This window comes from Corylus avellana, chromosome 6 (genome assembly GCF_965113065.1).
Source record: "Corylus avellana chromosome 6, dhCorAvel1.hap1.2, whole genome shotgun sequence".
Lineage (NCBI taxonomy): Eukaryota > Viridiplantae > Streptophyta > Magnoliopsida > Fagales > Betulaceae > Corylus > Corylus avellana.
This window is the reverse complement of record NC_142495.1, coordinates 19,924,897-19,951,888: the sequence shown is the minus strand read 5'-3', so window position 1 is coordinate 19,951,888 and position 26,992 is coordinate 19,924,897. Positions and strand designations below refer to the sequence as shown.

Below are 26,992 nucleotides of genomic sequence, written 5' to 3'. Positions count from 1 at the left end.
ACACTAGGAACACTTACAAATCTTTGCAAGACCTTGACTCTATAAAATCGACAAGCCTCCAACTTGTCTTCTCGCTCACAATCTTCTTCAACGTGATTCTCCTTTATCGGACTCTTCCGATAGACTTCAATTAAGCACACAATCAAAACTAACAAAAATCCTCTAAGAAGAATCAATTTGGATCACAACAAAATAATCACTCAAACACAGCCTCACATGAACTCTTTGGGGGTGAAAATTCGTGCCTCTCTCTTTTATAATAATGTATATGTATCAGTACATCAAACCCTAGACCTAGGCCCACTAAAAACATGTTTTTCTCCATAATAGGTACGGGGTGTCTGGACAGGTTAATGGGCTGTCCGGACACGGCCTAACAGAGCAAAAATGGAGTTTCTGGAAATGCGGTCCGGACTCAGGGAAGGCCTGTCCGGACCGGGCATGCAATCAGTATTCTGGAAATGCTGTCCAGTATTGATCAACAGCTCCGATCAATGGGCGTTTGTAGTCCGATTGAGTTGAAATTTTGCAGGGACGTTCATAACACATGAATCTACATTATGTACGGTGGAGATTGGATTCTGAGCATTCTATATGAGCCCATAAACAGTAGCCTCTGCATTTCGGAACTGAATTAAGCCAACACAAGAACTAACAAACTCCCCCTTTGGCAATTCAGTGATACAACCAAAATACCGAGCCAATCCCATCATCTCCCCATATTTACTCCCACTTTTTGTCACAGAATGACAAAAGGTCTTCATGTTTCCTGAAATACTTCACAAAATACATCAAGGCATATGTGGAGCAAGAAAACATAAATAAAACTCATGAAAAAAAAATGACGTAGAATGCCATCATAAAGAAATATCAGCAAAACTCCCCCTCAATGTATGACTCAATTAACAACAAGAAACTGGAAACGCAAAACATGTTTCTCCCCCTCAAAAGTCAAATGAATACACATGATATACACATCAATGACTCATGTATTGCACAATGAATATCCCAAACATGCTCTAAATATGCAAAATATACATGAGACTAGAAATGACAAGAAACGCATATTGCTTAACCAAAGTAAAGAAAAATGTTCAATTCAATCCATGCTTGTGTGGTGTGTGTGTAAGCTATCCAAAGAGAAAAATTTTCAACTTATAAAATGAGGAGAAAGTTTCACCACCATGAGGTTTTGACAAGTATATCAAATCAAAAGTCAAACCTTATCATACTAGGGTCTAGCCACTCTCATCCTATACATTTCTCTTTGTAAAATATTTTGCACAACTTTGACACAGTGAAATAAATTCCTTTTGAAATATGATTTTTTGATTTTATTTGTTTCACTATTTTGTTTATTTTTCTCTTTGAGAAAGTGTCCTTAAACTTTTGGTGCTTATCACAAAAGAGAAAACATGAATTTTTAAGCCCTATGTTCAACTAGCATATGGTCAATTTAAAGAATATGACTAGTCAAAAACCTCATATGGTTACCTAACAGACCTCACAAATAAAGTGAAACAAAACCTCAATTTAAGCTTAACTATGCACAAGAAATAAAGCATAGGCAAAATGTACCACATAAGCTCAGGCTTTAGGTAACTACAAAAACAAGTCCATTGACACAAATTTTCATCTCATGCATATTAAGAACATTCCAAGACGCAAGGAATTAAATTCATAAAAAGCAACATGAGAAATTAATGAACTATATAGGTGCATAAGACAAAATAAAGAGAAGAAAAAAAAAAACAACCAAAGTAAAATATTTTTGTCTTTTTGTTATTTTACACAAAAGAAATGCACACAAACAAAATACAATTTCAAAACAAAATAAAACAAAAATGCAATGAAAAACAAAAAACAACATGCTCTAGGATATGCAAAGATATGCAAGAAAATCAATCCTAGGCATGTGGGTGACTCACCTAACATAAGCTGAGATCATCACCACTCCCCCTCAAGGGGTGAATGGTATCATCCTTCCTAACCCAAACTTGAAAAATCTTAGGTCTAGACTTATGACTTTGCTCAAACTTATCTAGCCTAGATAGCACTTCTCTCGTCATTATGACCAAACCCTCACTTTCTTTCCTAGAATAGGAATTTTCATTTATATGCACATGAGGTTTCAAATTAAAACAGTGAGGTCGAATGTGACCCACTTTGCCACAGTAATGACATGGAGGGACAAACCTTTGAGAAGGTAATTTCTTAGGAGGATGCATGACTCTAGGTGTAGGGTAAGATGTATGAGGCTCAATGTAGATTTTCTTACCTTTCTTACCTTGAGGAGTCGGAGCAACTACTTGCTTTTCTTCACTTGAAGATTCTTCTACTTTCACTGGTTTAACAAAAACAGTCTTTAAAGTAGAAGCACGGTTAGAAGACAAAGAAGCAGTTTTATCAAATCCTAAGCCAGATCTGTCGCTAGAATGCTTTTGAATATGCAAAATTTTATCAAGCTTTTCACTAGAGAATTTACTCAAGTGATTTCTAGATGCAATCAGATCATTTTGAAGGGATTTATTTTTAGTAATTAACACATGATTTTCAGATTTGAGAGTATTGGAAATAGCATGTGAATTACTCAAAGATTTCAACAAATTATTCTTTTCAAGCTCAAGATTTTTAAAATCCTTAACAATTTTCAAGTTAGTATTTCTAAGCATAGAAAACTTTTCCATTAAATTGTTAAAGGAGTTTTGAAAATCATTAACCCTATTTGATTCATTATCAGAGGCAGACTGAACATCTGATTGATTAGAATCATCAGAATCATAGGATGCAACAAAAGCTATATAATTAGGAGTTTCTTCCTCACCTGTGTCACTCAAGGTAATATTGAAGGCTTTTTGGTCTTTTAGCTTATTACTCTTGAGATTTGCACAATCATTGCGAACATGACTATAGCCAGAACACTCGTAACATTTTGGACCACGTGGGTCTCTTTCATTTCTTTCCTGGGTACTTCCTTTTTGTTTTCCAAATTTCTTGGAAATTCTATGTTCATTCTTATAAAACTTTCTAGCTATCAAGGCAAGTTCCTCATCATCTAGTGATTCCTCATCAGATAACTCATCAGAGTTCTTCCTAAGAGTTCTAAGGGCAAGATCCTTATTTTTCCTAGGTTGAGGCAAAGAAAACTCATAAGTCTGAAGGGCACCAACTAACTCTTCTATCCTCATGGTTTCCAAATTAGTGCATGACTCAATGGCTGTTACCTTCATTCTGAATCTTTCAGGGAGTGATCTCATGACCTTTCTAATAATCTTAGTATCAGAAACTTTCTTTCCTAGATTTATCATGAAATTTCTAATTTCACTAAGTTTACCAAAGAAATCATTAAATGTCTCATCCTCTAACATTTTAATTTCCTCAAACTTAGAAACTGACATTTGAAGTTTTGAAGCTTTAACAAGATTTGTTCCTTCATAAGTAGTTTCTAGGATCTCCCATGCATCTTTGGCACTATCACAATTTGAAATTATGGAGAACTCATTTTGTGAAATTGCCAAGCATAGAGCATTCATAGCTTTGTCATTCGCCATACTAGTTTGTTTTTCATCATTAGACCATTCAGCTGTCTGCTTATCTGGAGCTTTAAATCCAGATTCAATGACATGCCAAACGTCTATAGATTTTAAGAAAAATCTCATACGGGACTTCCAATAGCCATAATTTGATCCATCAAAATTAGGCACAGTGTTAAGGGTTTGAGACATCTTAAACAAGAAACAAAGATCACACTCAGGAATTTAATCCTTCACAGAGTGAACCCGCTCTGATACCAATTGAAAAACTCTAAACAGATAAATATCACAATTTTATGCAGAATTAACGGATATTTATCAAAGCAAACAATCACCAAAATATAAACAATCACACACAAAAAATTTGGTGATGAAGAGGAAACCTTTTAGAAAACGTTAAAAAATTAAAACCTTTTCGGGGCAGCCAAACCCAGGAAATGACTATCAAAAGATTATCCAGAGATTACAGACACTAGCAACACTTACAACCCTTTGCAAGACCTTGACTCTATAAGGTCGACAAGCCTCTAACTTGTCTCCTCGCTCACAATCTTCTTCAACATGATTCTCCTTTATCGAACCCTTCCGATAGACTTCAATTAAGCACACAATCAAAACTAACAAAAATCCTCTAAGAGGAATCAATTTGGATCACAACAAAATAATCACTCAAATACAGCCTCACATGAACTCTCTGGGGGTAAAAATTCGTGTCTCTCTCTTTTATAATGATGTATATATATCAGTACATCAAACCCTAGACCTGGGCCCACTAAAAACATGTTTTTTGGCATAATAGGTACGGGGTGTCCGGACAGGTTAATGGGCTGTCCGGACACGAGCTTGCGGAGCAAAAATGGAGTTTTTGGAAATGCAGGCCGAACCCGGGGAAGGCCTGCCCGACCGGGCATGCAATCAGCATTCTGGAAATGCTGTCCAGTTTTGATCAACAGCTCCAATCGATGGGCGTTTGTGGTCCGATTGAGCTGAAATTTTGCAGGGACGTTCATAACACATGAATCTACATTCTGAGCATTCTATATCAGTGTTTGAGCCCGTGAACAGTAGCCTCTGCATTTTGAAACTGAATTAAGCCAACACAAGAACTAACACTAATCATGGACGGCATTGACCACTACAAGGCTAGTGGTAGTTTACGGTTACAAAGTTCGTCGGTGTGGAGGAACAATGCCATGGAAGTTTTCTCGAGGTCTTCACGAGAGGAAGACGATGAAGAAGCTCTCGGATGGGCTGCCCTTGAAAAGCTTCCTACTTTTGATCGTCTAAGAAAAGGTATACTAACCACGTCGAAAGGTGAAGCTAGCGAAATCGATATACATAATCTTGGATCTGAAGAAAGGAAGAAATTGCTCGAGAGGTTGGTCAAAGTAACTGAAGAGGATAATGAGAAGTTGTTGTTGAAGATCAGGGATCGGATTGATAAGTAAGACTAAGACCTCTGCCAAGTTATGCTTTAATTGTTTTTTTTTTCCCTAGTTTTCTTGGTATCCAATGAGAGATTAACAATTTTCATACATATTCGTCAGTACCATATTGGATTTTTTTTGTTTCTTGGAGTCTTCTCAGAGTTGGAATTGATCTTCCAGCAATTGAAGTCCGATTTGAGCACCTAAATGTTGAAGCAAAAGTTCATGTAGGAGGCAGAGCCTTTATTAAAAGAGAGTGCAGAATAACTGCGCTCGATCTGCAATCAAGCGCAGATCGGTCGCAGTTCCAAGATGTTGTCTACATCCTAGTGCGCTCGAACGCAGATCGAGCGTACATCGAGCGTAGTTCCATAAAAGAGTTTTTTATACACGTGAACTGTATTTCTTTGTTGTAAATCTGTTGGTGATTTGTTATAACCAGTTGGAGTTAGTTGCTAGTTGTTAAAAGCTTGTTAAACTTATAATCAAGTGTATAAATACTGCTTCGTGTATCTTGAAACAATTTGAGTTGAATATATCAGTGAATTCATTCACTCTCTGTGTTTCACTTGTTCTTGAGTTTTCTTCCCTTTTCTTGCATTCTTTTTGTTATGAATTGCAAAGTTTGACATGGTATCAGAGCCATAATCACAACTGTGATTCATCCGCAATTTTCAGTTTATTTTCAATGGCAGAACTTCCATCATCTTCCACTCACCCACGTCCTCCTTCAGAATTTTCAATTTCCATGGAAAACCAACCTCCAAACAGTCACACTCGTCCAAACAATTTGAAAGAGAATCCTCCAAACAATTTCTTTAATCCTTTTGCAAACACTCGCCCCATTGACCCTTCAAGCCCTTTGTTTCTCCACAGTGGTGATAATCCAGGGATTTTACTAGTTCCTCAGCCATTGTTAGGAGAAAACTACAGCACCTGGAGTTGTTCAATGCTTGTTGCTTTGAGTGCAAAGAACAAGATGTGTTTCATTGACGGTTCTTTTCCTAAACCTTCAGTGTTTGAGAGTTATTACAATGCATGGGTTCGTTGTAATGATCTTGAAATCTCATGGATCCTTAATTCTGTTTCCAAGGAGATTTATTCTACTATCATCTACATTACTTCTGCTGAAGTTATGTGGCAGGATCTCAAAGATCGATACTCTCAAAGAAATGGTCCTCGTGTTTTTCAGTTGCAGAAAGCCATTTCCGCTGTCACTCAGGAAAATTCCTCTGTAAGTCAATATTTTACTCGCATTAAGGCTCTCTGGGAAGAACTCAATAACAATAGACCTATTTCTATATGCGATTGTTGCAATTGTGGTCGTATGAAGTCCATTCTTGAGCTCTATAGCCAAGAAAAAGTTCTGCAATTTTTGATGGGTCTGAATGATTCTTTTTCAACTGTTAGAGCACAGATTTTGCTAACAGACCCTCTTCCACCCATCAATAAGGTTTTTTCTCTTATTATTCAAGAGGAAAAACAAAGGGAAATAACTATCAATTCCCTTAGCCATGATACCTTTTCCGTCATGACTAGAACCCCTATCCCTAACCCCGTTGCATCTCTTATGTCCAATCCTGTTGCCTCACCCATATGCCATTCCCATGATCATGCTGCCTACATGACCAAAGCCACTTCATCAGGGCCTAGGTTTTCTAAGTAGAACTTTAAGAAGGATCGCCCCATATGCTCTCATTGTGGACTATCAGGTCATACTATTGAAAAATGTTACAAGGTTCATGGTTTTCCACCAGGGTTTAAGTTCACCCGAAGCAAACCAAATTTTTCTGCTCCACATTCATCAAATCAAGTGCAGGGAACTGATTTGACTAAGGTTCAACAGTTGAGTAATCCTCCTCTGGCCATGATCTCTGAGCAGTGTCAGCAATTGATGGAATTGCTAAAACAATACCCCATCCAATCCCCTCAATCTTTTGCTGCAAATTTAGTTGCTAGCATAGCAGGTTATCTCCAACCTCTTAATCCAAAATTTTCTGTTTTTTTTGCTTCATTTGCTAATGTTGTACCACATTTCACACAAAAACACATTTCTTGGATTATAGTTACTGGTACAACTGACCACATGATTAGCTGTCCATCCATTTTTACCTCTATTACTGCTATAGTTTCAACACATGTAAAGTTACCAAATGGATCTATAGCTTCTGTCATACACATAGGCACTGTCAAACTTATAGACAATCTTACATTGACTGAAGTTTTGTGTGTTCCATCTTTTACCTTCAATCTCATTTCAGCTAGCAAACTTATTAAAAATCTAAGATGTTGTCTCATCTTCTTTGCTAGATATTGTTTTATACAGAATCTGTACCATTGGAGAACGATTGGGGTGGGTAAGGAAGAAGCTGGTTTATTTGTTTTGCTGCAAGAAGACAAGGTCTCTGCTCACACCCAAGCTGCATCATTTCCTTCATTTCAACAACATGCTTCCTATAATTCCATCAAACAGCCGTCACATGATGTTTGGCACTATAGACTAGGGCACCCTTCCATTTCTAGAATATGGCTATTACAAAAACATGTTCCTGAAATTTCTTGTACATCTACTAGCATTTGTTCTATTTGTCCAATGGCCAAACAACATAAACTTCCTTTTTTCAAACAGCACTTCTGTTTCTTTGTTATCATTTGATCTCATTCATTGTGATATTTGGGGTCCTATGGCCACCAAGTCAATAAATGGTTCTATTTTCTTTCTTACAATTGTGGATGACTATTCAAGATTTACCTGGGTTCATTTGATGCAACACAAATCTCAAACTAGTTCTATTATCAAATCATTCATTCAACTTGTTCTCATCCACGTGTTGCATTACTTTTTTCTGATAGTCAATCTGCCTTACATATTACTGCGAATCCAGTTTTTCATGAACGAACTAAGCACATAGAGATTGATTGCCATCTCATTAGAGAGAAAATTCAATTGGGACTTATTAAAACGCTGCATGTTTCTTCTCAAGACCAGGTGGCAGATATTTTCACTAAAGGCCTTGGCTTTAAGGATTTCAGTAGGCTACTCTCGAAGATGTCTGTCAAGGACATTTGTCATCCTTGACAAATGTCCTTGAGGGGGAGTATTAAGAGAGAGTGCAGAATAAGTGCGCTTGATCTGCGATCGAGCGCAGATCGGTTGCAGTTCCAGGAAGTTGTCTACATCCTAGTGCGCTCGAACGTAGATCGAGCGTACATTGAGCGCAATTCCAGAAAAGAGCTTTTTATACACGTGAACAGTATTTCTTTGTTGTAAATTTGTTGGTGATTTGTTATAACCAGTTGGAGTTAGTTGTTAGTTGTTAGAAGCTTGTTAAACTTATAATCAAGTGTATAAATACTGCTTCGTGTATCTTGAAACAATTTGAGTTGAATATATCAGTGAATTCATTCACTCTCTGTTTTTCACTTGTTCTTGAGTTTTCTTCCCTTTTCTTGCATTCTTTTTGTTACGAATTGCAAAGTTTGACAGCCTTCGTTCTTTAACTTCATTATAAGCATCCTAGAGGTAACCATCTGCAAAATATACAACTTAAGTTAGTGATAAATTTTATTAATTTCTTTTAAGTGTTTTGTTGAGTTGTTCTTGAATTTGCTTTTTTTTTTTTTTTCTTTACTATGTATAGAGGGGTTTGAATTATCTGCACATTCTTTCAAATCAAAAGAAGCACATAACCATCCTTAAAGATGTTAGTGGACTCATCAAGCCTCGCAGGTGAGAAAATATGCTCAGGTGTTATCTTGAATTGGATTCTGAATATCTAGAATGAATTTCTGGGCAATCAAATTTCTAATTTGATGCATGTGTAATTGGTAGAATGACATTGCTATTGGGTCATCCAAGTTCTGGGAAGACAACACTTTTATTGGCTTTGGCTGGAAAGCTTGACCCGACTCTAAAGGTGAAAATAATATTATTTCCGCTTCATTCTTCCTTGAATTGTCAATTCTTAGCTCTAATTAAGCTCTTTAATCTCATCCCTAATTCAAAAAAATCAAAACTTCTCCTACAGTGTTCAGGGAGGGTGACTTATAATGGCCATGGCATGAATGAATTTGTACCCCAGAGAACTGCTGCCTATATCAGTCAATATGATCTCCATATTGGGGAAATGACTGTAAGGGAAACCTTGGCCTTCTCTGCGAGGTGCCTCACACGAACTTTATGGGGGTGAAAATTCGTGCCTCTCTCTTTTATAATGATGTATACATATCAGTACATCAAACCCTAAACCTGGGCCCACTAAAAACATGTTTTCAGGCATAGTAGGTACGGGGTGTCCGGACAGGTTAATGGGCTGTCCGGACACGGCCTTGCGGAGCAAAAATAGAGTTTCTAGAAATGCGGTCCAGACCCGGGAAAGGCCTGGCCTGACTGGGCATGCAATCAGTATTCTGGAAATGTTGTCCAGTCTTGATCAACAGCTCCGATCGATTGGTGTTTGTGGTCCGATTGAGCTGAAATTTTGCAGGGACATTCATAACACATGAATCTACATTATGAACGGTGGAGATTGGATTCTAAGCATTCTATATCAGTGTTTGAGCCTGTGAATAGTAGCCTCTGCATTTTGGAACTGAATTATGCCAACACAAGAACTAACAAACTCCCCCTTTGGCAATTCAGTGACAAAACCAAAATGCCGAGCCAATCCCATCATCTCCCCATATTTACTCCCCCTTTTTGTCACAGAATGATAAAATGTCTTTATGTTTCCGGAAATACTTCACAAAATACATCAAGGCATATGTGGAACAAGAAGACATAATAAAACTCATGAAAAAAAATGACGTAGAATGCGTGATCATAAAGAAACATCAGTAAAACTCCCCCTCAATGTATGACTCAATTAACAACAAGAAAATGGAAATGCAAAACATGTTTCTCTCCCTCAAAAGTCAAATGAACACACATGATAATGAATCAAATCGGGTTAATGATCTTCGAAACTCCTTTAACAATTTAATGGAAAAGTTTTCTATGCTTAGAAATACTAACTTGAAAATTGTTAAGGATTTTAAGAATCTTGAGCTTGAAAGGAATAATTTGTTGAAATCTTTAAGTAATTCACTTGCTGTTTGCAATACTCTCAAATCTAAAAATCATGTGTTAATTACTAAAAATAAATCCCTTCAAAATGATCTGATTGCATCTAGAAATCACTTCAGTAAATTCTCTAGTGAAAAGCTTGATAAAATTTTGCATATTCAAAAGCATTCTAGCGACAGATCTGGCTTAGGATTTGATAAAATTTCTTCTTTGTCTTCTAACTGTGCTTCTACTTCAAAGTCTGTTGTTGTTAAACTAGTGAAAGTAAAAGAATCTTCAAGTGAAGAAAAGCCCTCAAGGTAAGAAAGGTAAGAAAATCTACATTTGGTCTCATGCATCTTACCCTACACCTAGAGTCGTGCATCCTCCTAGGAAATTACCTTCTCAAAGGTTTGTCCCTACATGTCATCACTGTGGCAAAGTGGGTCACAGTTGACCTCACTGTTTTAATTTGAAACCTCACGTGCATATAAATGAAAATTCCTATTCTAGGAAAGAAAGTGAGGGTTTGGTCATGAATCCCAGAACATACTACAAAAATAATCAAAACAATTTTCTATCGCCTTTGGAAATTGAAGGACTTGATGGGAAAGGCAAAGATAAATGCAAAGAGCACGGTCCAGAAGACAACCATACCAGCCACCACTCCCAGAAACTCATGCTTGAATCCGAGATATCTTCTCACAAAGTCTTCCACTGTTTCACCAGTGCTCGAGTCCTCAAGCACCGACTTTATATCTCCATATTGTGAAACAACCAACCCATACAAGGTCCAAGATACAGGGCATGCCCAGCAGTACCATCTCCACCAAACAGGAAGCCTCTGTTGTTGGCCAAGTAGATTAATCAAAACGAAAAGGAGTTAGTAAATGTTTTGCGTATCCGTAAACAATCACATTAAAACAGCAAATATACTTACGGTCCTTGGGACAATGAATCCAGAAAATACGTTCCATAATCCATAAAACGCAGAGGATATTATGGCAAGTAGATTAATCAAAACGAAAAGGAGTTAGTAAATGTTTTGCGTATCCGTAAACAATCACATTAAAACAGCAAATATACTTACGGTCCTTGGGACAATGAATCCAGAAAATAGGTTCCATAATCCATAAAAAGCAGAGGATATTATGGCAGCAATATGGTGGTTTGGTGTCACAGCTACACTCATCATGCCGTAAAAGGTGAAGTAGAGCAATGTGAAGTACATGAAAAATAGATACCAAAAGAATTTGGCAACGGTCCATTCAAAACCAATCATAGCATAAACTATGATGCCATAGAACGCAGCTTGTGCAAAGACATATGGGAGCTCAATTACAACCTGGGGCGAAAGAGGGGAATTGCATTAAGATACCAAGTTATTCCCTTTAAAAGAATAAGCGTTTAATATATATGTGACCAGACCCGCAAACCTGCACCGCAAACACCCGACCCGTACGAATCTTGGTCATTGGGCTCGGGTGGCAGGTTGAAAAATCCCAAACCCGCAAGGTGCGGGGCAGGTGGAAAAAAACCCGATACCCGCCCCACCTCGACCCGTGCCAAGCCCTAAACCCTCAGGATGGAAGTCTAGTATTTCCATTGTTGGGAAAAGTGGTTGCAGGATTCTAGTGACTCCCAAAGACTGAAAGATATGCAAGAAATCAAGAGGACAGAGAAGTAAAAAAAGCTCACTTTCTAGGTCCAATTCCAGGATTGCACCGAGTTGCTTAGGCCTTGCATCGAATCTCACAATACCTAATATATATATATATATATATTTTCTAAATACAACACCTAATTATGTATGACCCAGGATAAAAAAGAACGTTAGAAAAGAGATAAATTTTATGTTGAATAGAATCTTATTGACGAACCTGAAATTTGGTAGAATCTCACCATCAAGAGAAAGAGGAATCACACCTTAAAAAGGCACGAGCGGCTCAATAGTATAGGCAGCTTAGGCCACTGCCTTAGACCCATAAAAAAAATGCTTTTACAAAAAGAAAAAAAGAGAATGTAAAAGAGAGCAAAAATTTGTTTGATTACTGTACAAAAAAATATTTTTGTTTTTTGAAAATACGAAATAGATAATTAAGCATTGAATTTGATGTAAGAAGCTTTATTTGATTACATTAAATGTTGAGTAAAAAATTTTGTATTATTTTCTATTCATAAAAAAATATTTTGTTTCTCTTTCTTTTTTTTGTTGAAAAAAATATTGTACCATATCAACAATATGATAGATTTTTACTAATTTTCTATTAATGATTTGATAATCAGAATCCAAGTTTTATTCTTCCTATTTTTTTTTTTTTTCTTTAACTACTCCAACAGGAACAAAATTTTACCGTCTTTTAGTTTATATAAATTAAACTAAATTCAATGGTCTTATGTTTTCATTTGTGTGTGATTGTGTCATTAAGTACATGTACAGTTCACTTCAGAAAAAAAAAAAAAAAAAAAAAAAAAAAAAAAAAAAAGTGCATGTTCAATAATATACTGGTGTATAACCTTTAGTATGTATTTTCGTTATATGATGCATGATAGATTTTTTCTCATGAAAAGTAAGATGGGGATGCGTTTAAATTTTAAAATTAAATTATAATGAAGAATTCCACGCATAGCGCGGGTTATGTGCTAGTTATATATAATAATAACATGTTAATATGTTAGCTATAGAATACCTATATAATATGTTGTATAATATGCCTTATATAGTTCAATATTATATATTTATACTATGGATAATGTATAAATATTCCTTGTAGCCCTTTCCTTATTCAATTAAAAAAAAAAAAAAAAAAAAAGATAATGTATAAATATAGTATGGCAAAAGATCATCGCGTTGTTGTTGGCTCAAGGACTGACAACATAATTTCTTCCACTGTGATACTCATTGCTTCAAGAAACAAGTTTGTAGTTGGAACCTTAGCACTCTGATACCACTTTTGGTGCAGCCGAGTAACACAATCAATACAGAGAAATAGAAACTATAGAAATTCTAGCAAGATAGCAATGAAGTCTCACCAATGATTTAAGAGAAGTCTCATCTCTTAAGAAAATACTTAAAGGAGATTTATTATATATTATTATTCATAATATCCATACATCCTCTTATAGTATGGAATAGATGGAAACATTTACATGAGGAGTAAAGATGATTGATGCCATCTTATAGTAACGTATGGAAAATGAACAGCAATAGTTACACGAAGAGTAAATATTAAAGACAACAAAGATAATATGTACGCAATAAGTATAATGCTATTTGGAGTACATATTGTGACTCAGTCCAAATATAGAAAAACTAATCTCCTTCAACACAGAGTAACAAAGCAAGAATACAAATTGCTTTCATCCATCAACAACCACAAAGAAATAGGATTATGAATACCAAGTAGTCGTTGCTCCCCTGCATCATATAGCTATATAATATATTGTATAATATGCTTTATATAGTTATGTAATATGTATTATACTATAGATAAATGTGTAGAGGTTATTCTCAAACTCGGGCTGAACTCCACCTGGATCACACATTAAAAATTTAATAGCTTACCTCAAGCTCAAGTTGAGTCAACTTTTTCAAGTATTAGACTTGGCTCGAATGACATTCTCAACAAGTTCGAGCTTGCTTGAGCTTTGAACAAGCCAAGCTTGAACACACATTAAATAACTTAGCTCATGCTTGAGCTGGGCTCGAATAGGCATCTTCATAAATGAATCAATCTTGAAACCCTAAAGTTAGGCTCGGCTTTGGTCCATTATATCCATACACCAAAATAAGTAGAAACTTATTAGGTTCTAGTATCCCTTCAATTGTTATAGAAACTGTCTATGGTTTTTTTACAATTTTTTTTTTTTTTTTTTTTAATCTTTGGCACAAACATCATGAAAACCCTTGTAACTCATAAGCTGCATTCTAACTATAATGTTCCCAATACTAGCCTTGACCATTTTAGTAGGGTTACTGGAAATCCTTGCACCTCAGTTAACTTGTAATTGTCTGAAGGTATCACCCATCAAGCATACTCAGAGTAATTGTAATGGAATGGAAAAGTGATAGATCTGAGTTATCTAAATTAAGTCACCAGGCATGCATAACTATCATCAATCATAGACTGGGAACTACTAATTGCAATAAAGTTATTCTAATCAAACTTGGTATAAGTACAATAGTTTTCAAACTTTGTTTGTTGTTGTTGTTGTTGTTTTTTTTTTTTTTTTTTTTTTTTTTTAGAAAAAAAAAAAAAAAAGTCCTCTTAAAACAAATAACCAGACAAACCGCAAACATTATGTAAAGTAAATCTCATAGTCGGGTATGATATGATCTCTTTTTATAAGCATAAGTAAACATGTATTGGTTGTAGCAAGAAAATGAGGTGTTGCCTATGTTATTACACCAAAAAATATAGTTTTGGTTTTTGAGATGTATAGGTGTAATTCCAACGACAATCTCTTATAAGTTTAAGGGTTAATAAATTTTTCGGTACCTGAGTTTTCACTTTTTTATTTTTCCCCCCCTGAGTTTTAAAACATGACAAATCTAGTACTCAACCTATGGGGAAAAGACAAAATTAATACCTCTGTTAGTTCCGTCAGTCCTACTTAACGGGTTTAGTAGGAAAATCAACAAGGAAAGCTTGGAACCCTAAAAAGTAAAAATAATTAAAAATTAAAAAATTTAAAAAAAAAAAAAAAAAAAAAAAACGAGCTGCCTCTGTTTGGTTGCCGAGAAAACAAGGGAAATAATGTGTTGCCGAGTTGGCAAGAATTTATTTTTATTTCAGACACTATTACATGTCCAAGTTCATTCGGGTAATTTCAGAGACTAGTTCCAAACTTTTCTTGTTGATTTTCTTACTAAACCCGTTAAGTAGGACTGACGGAACTAACGGAAGTATTAATTTTGTCTTTTCCCCATAGGTTGGGTACTAGATTTGTCATGTTTTAAAACTCAGGGGGGGGGGGAATAAAAAAGTGAAAACTCAGGTACCAAAAAAGTTATTAACCCTAAGTTTAATGTAGAAAACTAATGCGTTAATAAGTTATAATTATTATGTATGATCTACTCGAGATATTATCCATTTTCAACAGGGTTGGTACTATTCCAAGGGATCTTTAATACAATGTTGGTACCCTGACCATTGTACACTACCATTCACTACAAAAAAATTACCATATTCTGACATGGCAAACAGTACATGTTTTTTGCCACGTCACCATTTTCTGACATGGCAAAAAATACCACGTCAAAAAATATTTTTCTGACATAGCAAAAAATAGCACGTCAGAAAATTCTGACGTGCTCTTTCAACACATTAGAAAATTCTGACGTGCTGAAAATAGCACGTAAGAAAATTCTGATTTGTCCAACTAGCACGTCAGAATTTTCTGAAGTGCTAAATATTGACATGTCACAAAAAAATGGGCGGGATTTTAAACTTTTTCCCTCTTCTTATTCTTTCCCTCTTCATTTATTTCCCACACACTCTCTCTCTCCTCTCTCAATCTCCCTTCTCTACATGCGTGAGCTCCCTCTAGAGGAAGAAGAAAAAGAAAAGGTGACAGAAAAAATTGAGAAGCATGCAGCAGATCGAAGGAAGAAGAAGAAGAAAAAGAAAAGGAGAAGAGAAGAAGAAAAAGAAAGGGACAAGAGAAGAAGAAGAGAACCAGAAGAAAAATTAAAAAAAAAAAAAAAAAAGGAGAAGAGAAGAAGAAGAAGAAGAAGAGAAGATAAGAAGATTTTTTAAGTTTTTGAAGATTTGTTGGGTTTGACGTCTGGGTTTTTGATTTTTTGAAGATTTTTTCGGTTTGGGTTTGGGATTTTGAAAATGGAGATCGAAAAGAAGAGATAGAGAATGAGAAAATGGAGAAAAGGGAGAGCTGGCCGGAGAAAAGAAGAGAGAGAAAGAGAAAATTGAGAAAAGAAGAGAGGTACGTACCGTGTAGAGAAAGGAAAAAATTTTCTCTGCACCAATTTTTTCCTTTCTCTGCACCACTCGAGTGGTGCAGAGAAACGAATTTCTTTGCACCACTTTCTCTGCTGTGCAGAGAGATTACAAAAAATATATATATAATTTAAATTAATAAAATTTTAAATTGAAAAAAAAAATTCAGAAAAAATTTTAAAAAAAAAATTATTTTTTTTAACACGTCAGAAAATTATTTTTTAAATTTAAATTATTTATGACATGTTATATTTCAACACGTCAGAAAATTTTCTGACGTGTCAAGAAAATCCTGACTTGCTAAACAGTAACACGTTAGAAAAAAAAAATTCGCTGACTCCTATGTACCTGACATTCAACACATGTCAGAAATGCCACATCAAAAAAGTTTTCTGACGTGTCAGATACCCTGACACGTCAGAAAGCTCCAGTGAGAAAAAAATTTATTTTTTTGTATTGATTAATAGCTAGTAGCTCAACGAAGTCCGAATTTGGGTGGCCCATGCTAATAATAATGTACATCCTGTAGTGACCCACTGATAAGCGCCGAATGTTGCACATTCAAGCCTCTTAACTCGCATATGTTAATTCTTTAGCAGTGTTATCTATTTGATTTTGTGTTATTTTTATGTTTTCAGGTTCCTAAGGAAAAATACAATTAATTTCATTAAATTTGGGCTTAAAATGCATTTTCAAGTTACTGTAGGTGCGCTCGAGCCCTGTTACATGCGCTCAAGCCTAGCTACAGTACTCTCGAGTGCACACAGGTGACTAAGACAACCAGGAGATTGGAACTGCTATTGAAAGCCCTTTTAGGTGACCTAATCCAACTGGGAGACTAACTTACGATTGTTCTAGGATTTTTAAGGCTTCTATGGTTTGTTTTACACCCTATAAATAGGCCTCTAAGCTTCAAAGAAAGGTGTGCTTGGTTTTAGAAAAGTAATTCACACAAAGATCTTCATAGAGGCTTGCAGTGTTAAAGAGAAGATGAACATGGCAGGAGGCCATCCCAGTACCAGCATGAGCAACTAATTCTATAATATGGTGTTGATGTAGCCCTCTCCAAGTAACAATAGTTTAATTATATTTTAATTTGAAATTTTTTATTTGCATGATGGTTGTATAACTATGAGAATTGATCTTAATGTTTATATTCAATTATTATGAAATTTTTCTCTTGTCTTAGAAAGCTTTTTATATTGATTGAACTCATTCTTCATATTTTCTGTAATTATATGAATGATTGTTATAAAACGGTTTTAATTGACATATGATCAAATAGGATTTGATAGGCCATACTTAGGGAACGCGGATTTGTCTGCACCCTAGTTTAGTGTAATTTAGTATAAATAGGCCTCTAAGCTTCAAAGAAAGGTATGCTTGGTTTTAGAGAAGTAATTCACACAAAGATCTTCTTGGAGGCTTATGGAGTGGAAGAGAAGATGAACATGGCAGGAGGCCATCCGGCACTAGCATGAGCAACTAATTCTGTAATAGGGTGTTGATGTAGCCTTCTCCAAGTAACAATGATTTAATTGTATTTGAATTTGAGATTTTCTATATGCATGATGGTTGTATAATTGTGAGAATTGAACTTAATGTTTATATTTAATCATTATGAAATTCTTCTATTGTTTTAGAAAGCTTTCTACATTGATTGAACTCATTCTTTATATTTTCTGTAATTATATAAATGATTGTTATAAGATGGTTTTAATTGAATTATGATCAAAAGGATTTCATAGGTCATGCCTAAGGAAAGCGAATTTGTCTACACCCTAGTTTAGTGTAATTTAGTATAAATAGGATTCTAAGCTTCAAAGAAAGGTGTGCTTCATTTTAGAAAAGAAATTCACACAAAGATCTTCTTGCACTACAAGAATTTAGGTCTTTAGGGGCGACTTGAAGTCGCCCCTAAAAGTCCTAAAGTGGACGCTGTTGACAACAGCGTCGACTTTTCGACCCTAAAGATGTCGACGCTAATAGTCCGACCATAATAATCAAATGCGTGATTATCAGCGTCCACTTAAAGTCGACCCTAATGATCACTTTTAGCGTCCACTTTATCGACCCTAAAAGTCGAAATGTTTTGACCCTAAAGATGATGTAAATGGCAGCCAACCATTAGCGTCCACTAAAAGTGGACGCTGATAGTTAACCATTAGCGTCCACAAAGTGGACCCTAATGGTCCTATAAATTTTAAAAAAAAAATTAACTATCAGCGTCCAAACCAAAGTGGACGCTGATAGTTAATCATTAGCGTCCACAAAGTGGACCCTAATGGTCCAAAAAAATTAAAAAAAAAAAATTAACTATCAGCGTCCAAACCAAAGTGGACGCTGATAGTTAACCATTAGCGTCCACAAAGTGGACCCTAATGATCCTAAAAAATTTTAAAAAAAAATCTGCGATCGATCGCACAATCGTGTGCGATCGATCGCAGTACCAGTAGGTTTTCGACATTTTGCGATCGATGGAGTGCGATCGATCGCAAAATATAAAAAACCTACTTGAAAACCCTCTGGTACTGCGATCGATCACACTCCAAGTGCGATCGATCGCAGAACCAGGGAACACTATAAAGGAAGAAAACCAATAACATCTCAAAGATTTCATCCAATTAAAAGGGGTAAAGAAAAGGAGGGTATCTGAAGGCTTAATTATCATAGTTTTTACTCTTATTAACTTATGTAGATTTCTATGAACAGACTCGAACATTAAAAGCGGAAGAGATTTGGAAGAAATCAACTTCTCTAAAGTTTCAAACTGGGTAATGTAATTTGTAGTTGATTTGGAAGAAATCAACTAATCCATGCAGCACTCCCATCAAGTTTTGTCAAACTTTAATAAAGATAAGTGGTGTTGTATTGAACCACCACTTACAGCATGCAATCCAAAGGTGGGTTGAAACTGGGTAATGTAAAGGACATACAGTTAGAATGGGATAACTTCTATTTCATTTATCAACAATTATTACAATGCCCACTCCATGGGCAGCCATCATTCACCGGGTCACTTTTCTGACAATAGGAAGGTTGTAGTACAGTTCACTTTAGCTACATGTTTGCAATGATTATTAGAAAAACTGATCCTAGGCTAGATAAGCCCCTACCAGATTAAGTTCTTGTTTCCAGTGAAAATCCGACCACTTTCGAGCATTGGCTGTGAGTAATTTCAGGAAACCCCCCCCCCCCCCCCCCCCCCCTCTTGGTTTTGGTTAGGAAAGAGTCAGGTAAGCGAAGCCCCAATATCCATCATAACCAACAATAAATATCATGTTACCTTCTCATCTTAAATTACAGTTAGACCAAAAAAATATTTAGAACTATTCCTGATACAATCTGCATTACTTTACAGGAACATTTTAAAATATAAAAGTAAATAGAAAGCACTAAATCAAACAAGTTTTTCTTCTATGAGAATCAATACAGTAAATCTGGTTTAGGATATCATTATTCCCAACTCATGATTATAGCTTTTTAACACGATATCAAAATCCTAAATTTTCTTGTAAGAATTAGCTTCAAATTACCAGTTGCAGTTCCTATTCCCATCAATGAAGAACCTGCGTTTGCCATTATAGCCCGCACATCGGCAAAATCCACATTTACTAGTCCTGGTATCTGCAATCAAGGTGACTCGCCACCAATTAGAGTGCAGAATCACAACTCTCAAAAACAGTAAAAGATTTATAAAGCAATAGTCATCAATGCTGATTACCTAAACAAATTAAAGATGTATCAGAGATATCATTCACCAATGCAATGCTCATAAAATATTACTCACATTGAGGCCTCCAAAACATATTTAGAGAAATCTATGCACATTAAGGAGTTTCAGCATCCAAAAGCTAAAGGTTCTAAAAGGTTCATAGAGTATATCATAATATCAGTAACATAAAGCTGCAATTTTACCTCATTATCTAATGCAATATGGTGATAGATTTTAGCGAAATGCTTTTTGTCCAACAGTAACAGAAGCAACTAAGTAATTATTTCAGCATAGAGGCTATCACAAATTAAGATGCTTTCAAAGAGAATGCTAGCATACCTTTCCAACAGTCTTTGCACCATTCTCTATGATTATGAATAAAGTTCTAAGGAATCAACAACCAATATTGTGGTCTAGAGGAATACAAAGAAAGGCAATGACATATCAAGGATCTTCTGTTTTTTGTTCCTTGTATTTGTTCCTTCAGTCAGAAAACATCAACAATCATACAACAATATAAAACAGTTTCCACTGAGAAGTCATAATGGCTGAAGAGAAGTTAAACCCACCGTAACAAAGACCATGTCTGATCCATAAAGTGCCTCTTCTATTGATTCTTTGCTTTCTTTCGCAGCATTCATGCCAATCTCTGGGTTCCCACCAGCACCAAAAAAGGCTTCCTCCCTCCCTTCAAGAGGACACCATTGTCCTATTTATAAAAGGTCAAGACCTGTTAATAAAAAGCAGACGATCAAAACAGTACCCGGCAATAATTAGAGCACCACATTATGGAAATTACAGTCTATATGTGATTGGGAGTGAGCCAATAAGCGCTAAAACAAAAACAAAATCAGAAATCACATCATATACACCAGATTAGTCACTAAACTAGTCACTAAACACAAGAATCCAGAAATGCTAATTTGTTTGTAACCCCTAGAACAGTACAGCATAGTATAAGATAAGTTCCCCAGAATCAATGAGAATCCCAGTAGCAAACCCAGAAACAATCACCAAATTCTGCGTGAGAATACAATCTAGAGCGACTAAGTGGTGTAATTTACAACACCACTTATCTTTATTAAAGTTTGACAAAACTTGATGAGAGGATTGCAATCGACTTGAATTATCGTGAGTAATTTGAGATATAGAAGAAATAATTCCCTGTCTAAAAGTAAAACTCCAGGAACCAGATTTGAATTATCGTGAAAGAGGACTTAAAGGAAGTGTGGGACAATACACCCACCAAGAGGATTGCAATCGACTCTCTTAGGGATTTCAAACCACTGGATTGGTAACAAAATTATCTGTCTAATCCCTATCCATCCATCCTTAGACGCCTTTGTCAAATGGGAGACAGAATCAATCAGCAATGCCTTTGTCAAATGGCATAGCTGAAATGGGTCCGAAACAATGACCATGGAACTCATCAAATCTTGAAATAGCAGTAGAAACCAAATGACAAAATCTGGTTTCCATTTTGTCATTTACAAGTTCCAACGCAAAGAGTTTGAAAATGTCCATCATAATATATCTAAAGTATGGAGTTTCCCAAAATGGGGTATCAACGATTCCAAGGTTGCTTTGGATTCAGGCCGAGGTTTTTGTTTCTGTCTAGGTGTTATGTCGATGGGTAACTTAGAATATACCAAATGACAAAATCTAATGCGAAAAAAATGGAAGGAAAGAAAGATCGACAGAAACGAAAATACGTACGACGGTTTCGGGGCGGGCGTTCTGGCGGAGACGAGCTTCGAGCTCGGGGTTGCGGGTGTTGGTGACCTGCATGACGCCGTAGCCGATGACTCCCGGAACGACGCCGCATATGGTGGCGAAGGCAAGGAAGAATGGCTTGGACTCCTTTGTCCTCCTCACCAGCCACCTCCACGCCTCGCTCTTCTCAAACAGTATCGACATTCTCAATCTCTGCAACTCTATTTCGTCCCTCTTCGCTGCTCAAGGACCTCAACAAACTATTATATTACTATTTGGGCCTTTCTTGGTTTTTGATTTTGATTTTATTTAGGGCTTGGGTTTTCTTACTCCGGTGGCCGAAGACCTCGCCGGAGTAAGAGAGAGGGTGAGCTAGGGAGAGCAGCTGGAGAGAGATCGAGAGTGAGAGTGATGAGGGAGCTGAGTGCTTTTGAGGGAGGGGAAAATTTTAGGGATTTTCGTGTTTTCCAGCGTTTGGGGAAAATTTTTGGTTCGAAAATTTCAGAAACCGCGCCTCTTGTTGGCGCAAATATTTTCTATTAAGCCTCAATCAGCGGCGACATTGCTTAGTCGCCGCTATTTAGGGTAATTTTATTTTTTTTTAAAAAAAAATTATACTTACAATTTTTTTAAAATAATTTTAAGTTTAAATGTAGGGTAAATTTGAAATTCTATAACAATTTTAAGGGTATAAAAGACATTTTCAAGAAAAAAAATACTATTCACACAATATTTTTTTCTATAAATGATTAATAGCTTAATTGAATGTTTATAGTTCAAATGATCTAATTCACTAGGATCGATCAATATAAAAGACATTTTCAATAAAAAAAATACCATTCACACGATATATTTTTTTTTATAAATAATTAATAGCTTAATTGAATGTTTACAGTTCAAACGAACTAATTCACTAGGATCGATCAGATGTTTGATCGATCATTTGATTCTATCACGATCAATCGAACTAATTCATTAGGATCGATCGGATGTTTGATCGAACATTTGATTCTATCACGATCAATCGAACAATTCAGTAGGATCGATCGAATGTTTGATTGAACATTTGATCCTATCACAATCAATTGAACTAATTCATTAGGATTAATCGGATGTTTGATCGATCATTTAATCATATCACGATCAATCGAACTAATTTACTAGGATCGATCGGATATTCGATCGAACATTTGATCGTATCACGATCAATCGAACTAATTCATTAGGATCGATCTCAATCGAACTAATTCATTAGGATCAATCAAATGTTTGATCGATCATTTGATCCTATCACGATCAATCAAATTAATTCAGTAGGATCGATCGGATGTTCGATCAATCATTTGATCCTATCTCGATCAATCGAACTAATTCACCAAGATCGATCGGATGTTTGATATATCATGATTAATCAAACTAATTTATTAGGATTGATCGGATGTTTGATCCTATCACGATCAATCGAACTAATTCATTATGATCGATCTCAATCGAACTAATTCAATATGATCGATCAAATATTTGATTGATCATTTGATCCTATGACAATCAATCAAATTAATTCAGTAGGATCGATGTTTGATCGATCATTTAATCATATCACGATCAATCGAATTAATTCAATTTCAATTGTTTCAATCATTTGATCTTATGACGATCAATCGAACTAATTCATTATAATTGATCGGATATTCGATCAAACCTTCAATTTCAATTGTTTAAAGTTTAATCGATCATTTGATCCTATCATGATCGATCGAACAAATGCAGTAGGACCTAACGGATGTGTGAACGAACCTTTAATTTGTTTGAAGTTTGATCGATTATTTGATCCTATCACGATCGATCGAATATCCGATAATTTATATAAAATAAATAATGACATATTATCGGAGGTAAATTTTTGGGAAATAACATTTTAACGCCAAATCCTAATGGAAGGAGATATTGCATCAAATTATAAGTTCGATGAGTCAAATATTAAATATGTTTTTATTATTAAAATATTAACAACAAATTTAAATTTAATAAATTTTTAGTATAAAAGATCATTAATGTGATATTTATCTTATAATTAATTATTAGCTTAAATTTTATTTTTTTATTTATTTTTCTACTTACTCTTTAGCGTCCACAAAGTCGACCCTAATACTTTAGTATCAGGGGCGACTTTCAAAGTGGACGCTATTGGTGATTAATTATTTTTTTTTTTTTTACCTACTCTTTAGGGTCGACTTTCAAAGTCGACCCTAATGATGAGTCTTTAGCGTCCACCTTTAGTGGACGCTATTGGTGATTAATTTTTTTTATTTTTTTTTTCTACCCTATTCTTTAGGGTCGACTTTCAAAGTCGACCCTAATGATGAGTCTTTAGCGTCCACTAAAAGTGGACGCTATTGGTGATTAATTTTTTTTTTATTTATTTTTATTCCTACCCTACTCTTTAGGGTCGACAAAGTCGACCCTAATAGTTAACTATTAGGGTCGACTTTGAAAGTCGACCCTAATGGTGAGTCTTTAGCGTCCACTTTTAGTGGACGCTATTGGTGATTAATTTTATTTTTTTATTTTTTATTTTATTTTCCTACCCTACTCTTGAAAGTCGACCCTAATGGTGAGTCTTTAGCGTCCACTAAAAGTGGACGCTATTGGTGATTAATTTTATTTTTTTATTTTTTATTTTATTTTCCTACCCTACTCTTTAGGGTCGACTTTCAAAGTCGACCCTAATGGTGAGTCTTTAACGTCCACTTTTAGTGGACGCTATTGGTGATTAATTTTTTTTTATTTATTTATTTTTATTCCTACCCTACTCTTTAGGGTCGACAAAGTCGACCCTAATAGTTAACTATTAGGGTCGACTTTCAAAGTCGACCCTAATGGTGAGTCTTTAGCGTCCACTTTTAGTGGACGCTATTGGTGATTCATTTTATTTTTTTATTTTTTATTTTATTTTCCTACCCTACTCTTTAGGGTCGACAAAGTCGACCCTAAATGGTGAGTCTTTAGCGTCCACTTTTAGTGGACGCTATTGGTGATTAATTTTATTTTTTTATTTTTTATTTTATTTTCCTACCCTACTCTTTAGGGTCGACTTTCAAAGTCGACCCTAATGGTGAGTCTTTAGCGTCCACTTTTAGTGGACGCTATTGGTGATTCATTTTATTTTTTTATTTTTTATTTTATTTTCCTACCCTACTCTTTAGGGTCGACTTTCAAAGTCGACCCTAATGGTGAGTCTTTAGCGTCCACTTTTAGTGGACGCTATTGGTGATTAATTTTATTTTTTTATTTTTTATTTTATTTTCCTACCCTACTCTTTAGGGTCGACAAAGTCGACCCTAATAGTTAACCATTAGGGTCGACTTTCAAAGTCGACCCTAATAGTGAGTCTTTAGCGTCCACTTTTAGTGGACGCTATTGGTGATTAATTTTATTTTTTTATTTTTTATTTTATTTTCCTACCCTACTCTTTAGGGTCGACAAAGTCGACCCTAATAGTTAACTATTAGGGTCGACTTTGAAAGTCGACCCTATTGATCTTTTTCCCGCCTCTTGAATAATTCCCGCGTATATATTAGGGTCGAGTTATTAGCGTCCACTGTAGAGTGGACGCTAATATTCATCTTTTGGGTCGGCTATTAGCGTCCACTTGGATGTGGACGCTAATACTCAACTATTAGGGGCGACTTTCAAAAGTCGCCCCTAATAGTTGAGTATTAGGGGCGACTATAAAGTCGCCCCTAATAAGTCGCCCCTAATGAGTCAGTTTCTTGTAGTGTTGGAAGCTTGCGGAGTTGAAGAGAAGATGAACATGGCAGGAAGCCATCCCAACACCAGTATAAGCAACTAATTATGTAATAAGGAGTTGATGTAGCCCTCTCCAAGTAATAATAGTTTAATTGTATTTGAATTTGAGATTTTCTATATGCATGATGGCTGTATAACTCTTAGAATTAATCTTAATGTTTATATTCAATCATTATGAAATTCTTCTCTTGTCTTAAAAAGCTTTTTATATTGATTAAACTCATCCTTTATATTTTCTCTGATTAGATAAATGATTGTTATAAAATGGTTTTAATTGACATATGATCAATACGATTTGATAGGTCATGCCTAGGAAATGCGAATTTGTCTACACCCTAGTTGAGTGTAATTTAAGTAGATAATTTGTACGACCCGAAGATAAATTATGTTTATTCATTGATTGTGTGTAACTTATTAAGATATTTGATAGTTCATACCTAGGGAAGACGGACTGTACCACATCTAGAGGTTAGACAAACGGTCCGTGCTAACTGAAGATAGATTATACTTATGTCGTAATGATGGTATTTTCTTGACTACTCGAGTGAGACGAGCCCTATATCGTGCATAATATGAATTTTCATTGTTAATTTATGATTAATCATTATTATGCGGTTAATGGTGAAATTAACCCTCTATTCTCACTCTCATCACAATCTACTTTTGCTTTATTTTATGCATTTACTTTATAAATCCAAAAACAACAATCATCTTCTAATTGAGTTATATTTAATTCTTAAAAACATGATAATGGTACCAGTGTAGTCCTTGAGGTTCGACACCCTCTATATAACCCTATACTACAAGGATTCGTCTTATTGGGAGTGATATTTTACTATTGATATATTTTTGCACACAAAAAGACCACATCATCCACCAATCAAACATGGCTGCGCCGGTCATGGGATCCAAGGCCCCGTATAAACACACACACATTTTGATTATAGAATCAAGTATTTATAGTAAGCTCATAGCCATTATACCGCACATATCGGTGTATCATGTCATTCAATGCATCTTATTAATATGTTATTAAGGCAATTACCAAGTTATGTAAAAAGTAAATATGCTCATAACATACGCATGCTCAGTTAGCTGACACATCGTACGTTTTAAAGGAAAGTAGTCGTAAGTATTTACTTACCTCGTACATTCGCTTGATTCCTCAAACATTTCAAACCCTATAGCGAAACATAGCTTATCGTTATACGCAATACTATAAAACGTATTATAAACACATAAGGTCCTAATTGACAAGCAATCTAGGTAAAAGGTCATAAACCCTAATTTCATTCATTCTGTACACTGGCCGAATGTTTGGGCTCGGGGTTGAACGTTCAATTAGTATGCAACGAACATTCAGACAGATGCCAGAATGCATGAAAGGCTCATATCCTCAAACCACTATGTAACAAATCTCATCTTAAGCTCTTAATAAGTGCATATAAGCATAACGTATCAGGATATCATCCAAGAAGGGTGTTTAAAACATTTGGGAAACCCCCTTTCTCTTATAAGGAAAATGACAAACAAACCCATCATGGTATCTTTAAAACTTGTAGAGGGCATGAAAATAACAAAGATAACATGGAAACTAAGTGAATGCAGGAGAGTTTACCTTGAAAATGGCCTCCTACTTCAAAATATCCTCATTCTCTCTCTAAAAATCTCTTCTCACCCTAAGGTTTGAGTTTCTGGTGTAGGGGTAGAGTTTGGGGCGAGGAGGGGGTGCTATTTATAGGAGGAGGGGCATGCATGGGTCTGAAAAGGTGGAGAAAATGTTAAAATTACTT

The 26,992-nt window shown here is 35.5% G+C and overlaps 1 protein-coding gene across 1 annotated transcript; it reads right to left on the bottom strand.

The window, feature by feature from the left end:
• Positions 1–10,581: 10,581 nt before the first annotated feature.
• LOC132187975 (pleiotropic drug resistance protein 1-like) lies at positions 10,582–11,479 on the bottom strand. The gene is made up of 3 exons (XM_059602397.2): positions 11,441–11,479; positions 11,095–11,349; positions 10,582–10,848 (listed from the first exon to the last, which is right to left on the bottom strand). Exons 1-3 carry the CDS (start codon positions 11,477–11,479, stop codon positions 10,582–10,584), a joined length of 561 nt encoding a protein of 186 aa, XP_059458380.2.
• Between the last annotated feature and the right edge of the window lie 15,513 nt (positions 11,480–26,992).